The sequence below is a fragment of the Tyto alba genome, unplaced genomic scaffold (assembly GCF_018691265.1).
Source record: "Tyto alba isolate M040663 unplaced genomic scaffold, T.alba_DEE_v4.0 Super-Scaffold_2, whole genome shotgun sequence".
In the NCBI taxonomy this organism is placed as follows: domain Eukaryota; kingdom Metazoa; phylum Chordata; class Aves; order Strigiformes; family Tytonidae; genus Tyto; species Tyto alba.
In genome coordinates, this window is record NW_024881282.1 from 22,628,510 (window position 1) to 22,634,033 (window position 5,524).

General features: G+C 60.6%; 1 protein-coding gene across 1 annotated transcript; it reads left to right on the forward strand.

Annotated features, from left to right (window-relative positions):
* The first annotated feature begins 774 nt into the window (after positions 1-774).
* PDX1 (pancreatic and duodenal homeobox 1) lies at positions 775-4,829 on the forward strand. Its single transcript, XM_032982829.1, has 2 exons — positions 775-1,171; positions 4,441-4,829. Exons 1-2 carry the CDS (start codon positions 775-777, stop codon positions 4,827-4,829), a joined length of 786 nt encoding a protein of 261 aa, XP_032838720.1.
* The last annotated feature ends 695 nt before the right edge of the window (positions 4,830-5,524 follow it).

The following is a 5,524-nucleotide window of genomic DNA, read 5'->3' on the forward strand; positions in this document are numbered from 1 at the left end:
GGCAGGGGGTGAGCGGGCAGCAAGCCGGTCCTTGCCTCCTCCCGGGGGTCCGGAACACGAGTCCCCCAGAAGGAACGACCCTCCCGGCGCTCCCTTCCCGTCCTCGGACACCCGCTCCCACTGCCGCATCCCTGACAGAGATGTGCCCGCAGCCAAAAGTCCCCGGGTGCCAAACCCCTCCAGGAACCGCGTCCCGCCCTCCCTCCCAGCCCCCCGGGGTTTTGCTCGCCGTGCCGTTCCCAGGGCAGGAAGGGGGGGGGGGGGGGGCTGGGGGATGAGCAGCCCCTGGGCAAAAGGGGTGGGAAGGGAAAAGGTTAGTTTAGGGCCCATCCCTCTCGGAGCGCCCCTCACGTCGGGGCAATTCCCCGACCCCTCTCCGCGGCCCCCCAACCCGCCCCCCCCCCCCCCCCCCCCGCGCCCCGGGGTTCCTCACCCCAAGGGCACCCTGCGGTAGGGTCGGGGGGTCCCGGGGCCTGCCCGGCTAAGGGGAAAGGGGGAGGTTTGCGGGGCCGGGGCCACCCCGAGTGGCCTCTTATGGGTCGCGCCCCGCCCAGGAGGGCCACGGGAGGGCTCACGTGGGGGGAGCGGCGCCTATGGGGAGGCGGCGGGAGCCGGGCAGGGCGGCGGGGCCCGGCGGGGCGGCGAGCTGTCAAAGAGGCACCCCGAGCTCCGGGAGCGGGAGCAGCCCTATGTGTCCCTAAGCTGCGAGACATCCCCCCCCCACCCACCCCCCCTCTCCAACTCCCCCACGCCCCCACCCCGGCCCCGCTCGCCATGAACACCGAGGAGCAGTATTACGCCTCGGCGCAACTCTACAAGGAGCCGTGTGCGTTTCAGAGAGCCCAGGCGCAGGATTACAACCCCAGCCCCCCCGCCTGCCTGTACATGAGCAGGCAGCAGCAGACTCCTTACCCCAGCGCCTTAGGGCCTCTCGAGCAAGGCAGCCCGCCAGACATTTCGCCTTACGAAGTGCCCCCCATCACAGAGGATGCCGGGGTCTCCCACCTTCACCACCATCACCATCACCACCCTCATCTTCCTCCTCCCCACCAGGACGCGCTGCCTTTCGCAGACGGAGCGGACACGGGGGCGATAGAGGAGCCCAGAGTGCAGGTGCCTTTCGCCTGGATGAAGTCCACCAAATCGCACGCCTGGAAGGGACAGTGGACCGGTAAGCCCCGCCGCCTCCCTGCGCCGCTGCCCCGCCGCTTCTCTCCCTCCCGGTGGGCAGGAACCCTCCCCTGCACCGGCCCTGCTCCCCCCTTTGGGGTGTAGCGCGGAGAGGTCCTGGAGGATCGCTTCCCCGGGACCCTCCTTCCCCTTTGCCAGCCCCTCAAGACCCACTGCTGTAGGGCTGCTACCGTCGGGTTGAACGCGGGCGTGGGATCCGGCCCTCCGCTCCCCGCCGCCGGGCTCGCCGCTCCCCGCCCTCCCCAAGCCCCCGGCAATTGCTAACGAATCCTTTTGCACCGATTAACTAATAGTCGCCAAGTCGGGGGCGACGCGCAAACGCCTCCCCGGGCGCTGCTGCCTCGCCGAGCAGGGGAGCTGCGCGGTGCGGCCGCTCCGCGGGTGCGGGGACCTCCGCGCGTGGGGTGAGCTCCGCGCGTGGGCCGAAGCCGCGCAGGGCGAGGCCGAGGGCGCGCAGACACCCGAGAGGTGGAGCGGGAGGGGAAGCGGCAGGCAGGGCTGCAAGAGCCGGGCACGGCCCGGCTGCCCCACGTCCTTGCGTGGACCGCTAAGCAGACCCCCGAAACCCCGGGGGCGGCCCCCTGGCCCCTCTCCGCTGCCTCCAGGCTCCCCACGGCGCCCCACGGCGGTAGAGCCCATCTCCCCTCCCGCTCTCTCTTATCCCACCCCCCTCCTGCTTCCCGGGGTTTTTTTAGCCGTAATTGCACCTTTCCAAGTGAAAACCGAGGGCGGGGGAAACAATGCACAAACGAAACAGAGCTGCCAGCGAGGGGAAGAAACTCTATCTAGGCAGAAATTTCCGCTGCCCAACAATATTTCTGTCTCTGCCTGCACAATGTTATCGTGTCCTGCGCCTTTGTCACGCCTATACGGCAAATATTATATTAATGGCTTTGTTCAAATAGACAGTTGAAAAAAAGACCGGAGTATTAAAATCACAGTGAAATAGTTTGGGGATTGCATGTGGCAGACCGAGGGGGGAGGAAGGACAGGCGGCGGTCCCCAGTCCCCACGGAGGCGCATCCGTCGGGAAGGGGAGGGGAGAGCTGCCCCATGCCACGGACTCGGCAACGGAGATTGTGGCGGGGGGGGAATGAGGGGGCAGGATGTGGAGAGAAAATCATATAGTTTTCCTTGGGTTGATCGAATTTCGAAGGGGGGAGGGAGCGAAAAAAAAAAAGGGAAAAAAAAAAAAAAAAAGGCCAATCCAAGCTCTCGAACTACCCCCCTTATTTTTTTCTTTTTTTTTTTTTTTTTTTTTTAACTCCTGTACCCGAGGAATGTTAACACCAGCATCAAAACGAAACTTTTTCCATAAAAGCCGAAAACTCTTCCCAGGGCCGTCCAGGCAAGGATCGTGAGGCAGCTTTACACGGTACACGCGCTGAGTGTGCAAGCCCACGCACGCACCGGGCCGCTCCCGTCGCGGGTGCACGGTGCGCGCCCCGGCAGCGAAAGGGCCACAGCGCTATACCGGGCGCCTACATAACGCTCGTAGCCAAACCCCAGTATACGTGGTACGGTATATATTGCAAACTCTATAGCCTAAGGGTTGCTTTTTCGCGTGGAAACCCTTGGGATTTAGGCGCGAACGGATGCTGCGGGGCTTTGCGTTGTTATTCCCGGGGGAAGGAGCCCACAGAGGCCGCGGCCGGACCCGACCCGGTGCCGCCCGCCGTGCCCGGCTCCGGGCTTGCCGCCCCAGCCGTCTCCCGTGGGCAGGACACGGAGGGGAAGGCGGCCCGGAGAGCCCCGGGACCCGGCCGCGGCCCTGCGACAGACCCCAGGGGCTCCGCCTTCCCGGCAGCGCTGATTTAGTTAACCATAACAGAACAATTTTTTTCAGATCCATACACATGTATACGTGTATATACGTAGCGTTATAATTACAAGCATTTTTATGCATATACATTTATTTTAATATAGAGATTCATAGGTGTGTATGCATAGATTTGCATTTATAAACAGTTTTCTGTATAGACATGCATTTTTAACATATATTTTAAATATATATATATACACGCATAAGTTTATATGCATAGGTTTATATTTATGAACATTATAGATATAAAATCACTGGGATAGGAAGATGAGAGGCGGGAGAGGCCGCGTTGTTCTCTTGAAATGGCAGTTTCAGTCTGTTTGTTTAATCCACTGTTCCCTACAGATGCTATCGCCACCAAAAGCCTCCCCAGCCGGGCTCCCGGCTCTGGTGGTAGCGGCCGTGGGGTTCAGTCCCATCCCCGGCCCCTCTCGCCGCCGCCGCCGGTACCACCCGCGCCCCAGTTCCCACTCAGGACGGCCGTGGCTCCCGGCGCGGCAACCGCCCCGTTGCCTCCCACGGGCGTCCCGGCAGTCGGGAAAGGGCCGAAATCCCCGCGGGCCCGGGGCTGCTCGGTGGCGATATCCGAGGAGAAACCCCCAAACTCCCGTTCCGTGAGATTTCCCCCCTCACCTTTTTGCGGCCTGTGGCCACCCGCCAGCCCGGGACCCCTCCGCGCCCCACGGAGCCTCCGCTGGAGGGCCAGCTCCTCCTCCGGGGCCTTTATCGGAGAGGTGAGGCTTAATTTTAGTTTTAAAATTATCTTTTGTTTGATTGTTTGTGCCTGTGGCACACACGAAAGTAATTTTTAAATTATTATTGTTTTTTTTGGTGGTGGGTTTTGTTTGTTTCATTTTGGTTTATTTTGTTTTGTTTTGGTTTGGGTTTTTTTGTTTGTTTGTTTGTTTTCCATTCTGGGGGGTTTGTTCGGGTCTTTTTCCGATTTTTTTCTTTCTTTTTTTTTTTTTTATTTTTTTCTTTTCATTTTTCTTTCTTTTTTTTTTTTTTATTTTTATTTTTATTTATCTTTGCCTTTTAATTTTCCTTTTTCTTTCCCTTTTTCTTTACACGAATCTGAGCAATTTCCAGGCCCTGGATCCAGGAGCCCTTCAGAGCTTTCAGCGACATGCAAACGGCGGCTCTTGAGCTTCTCCCTCGTCTCGAGGGACCGCGCTTCCCTGAAAACTTCGACCAAATGATTATAAACAAATACAAAATTGTCCTAAAATAAAATAGCAGCAGTCGTGACTGCCGCCATCATCATCTCCTTGCTGTGCCCGGCCGGGGGGGGCTCCCCGAGGCAGCCTCCTCACGCCGCTTGCTTCCCCTCGCGTGTCCTCCGCTCCGCGCAGGGATGCGGGGACGTGGCCCCCCGCAGCCCGAGTGGGCTGCCGGGCGGGCCGGGGCTGACTCTTCCTTCTTTTCAGGGGGGTCCTACGTGGTGGAGCCGGAGGAGAACAAGCGGACGAGGACGGCGTACACCCGGGCGCAGCTGCTGGAGCTGGAGAAGGAATTTCTCTTCAACAAGTACATCTCCAGGCCACGGCGAGTAGAGCTGGCCGTCATGTTGAACTTGACCGAGAGGCACATCAAGATCTGGTTCCAGAACCGGCGGATGAAGTGGAAGAAGGAAGAGGACAAAAAACGAGGGGCGGGCAACAGCAATGACCCCGAGCAAGACTGTGTGGTGTCCTCCGGGGAGCTCCAGGGCAAGGAGGATCTCCAGCCGTGCCCACCCGGGAACCTGCCCTCGGAGGCCTCCAGGGACCTGCTCGCCCCCAGCCTCGCCCCCAGAAGGCAGCAGGACTCTCGGTGAGCCGCGGGGAGCCCCACGCCCCGGGCCGAGGAAGAGGATGGGTCCGGGGAGAAAGCCGAGAGGCCGGCGCCGGCTCCCCGCCGCCGTTCCCGTGCCGCGGCCGACCCTCGCTCGCTTTCCCCCGTGGAAACTCGGCGCCTCCACTTCGAAACTCCCGTCCTGCGAAAATTAACTGAAAGGTGTTCGGCTGTAGCGAAGAGAGGCTCGCCGCGGGAGGAGGCCGGGGCGAGCCGCCGGGATGGCAGCGAGCTGGGGCAGCTCTCCCCGGGCCACCCCACGCCGCAGCGGGCCCCCGCGGGGCAGCTTCCCCCGGGGAAGGCTGGTCTCCGACGGCCACCGACGGTGCGTGCAGCCCCGGGTGCACGGAGCGGTCTGGAAACCGGAGGAGAAGCGGGCGCAGGTCCCGCGGCGCCCGGCGCTGCACAAGCGCGGATGCGGAGCCGAGAGTCCCAAACCTTCCCGGGGCTGGCACCCCGCCGTCCCCGTCCCTTCTAGAGGCCCCGGGGCATCGGTTCTACCGAGGGCTCCCCCAGGACTATTGCTCACTTCTTTGGAAACTGGAATCTGGTTTGTTTCGTTTTCTTTTGACTTTGAGGTGAAAAAAAAAAAAAAAAAAAAAAAAAAAAAAAAAGGCAAAAAACAAAACAAAACAAAAAAAAAAAAGCGCTCCCGAATATCCTGCGGGCAGGATTTGT

Bases quoted from the DNA above. Each gene is read 5' to 3' on its own strand.
- PDX1 (XM_032982829.1), top strand. From the start codon at position 775: ATGAACACCGAGGAGCAGTATTACGCCTCGGCGCAACTCTACAAGGAG. The intron at 1,172-4,440 runs GTAAGCCCCGCC...CCTTCTTTTCAG, and splicing joins CTGGAAGGGACAGTGGACCG to GGGGGTCCTACGTGGTGGAG.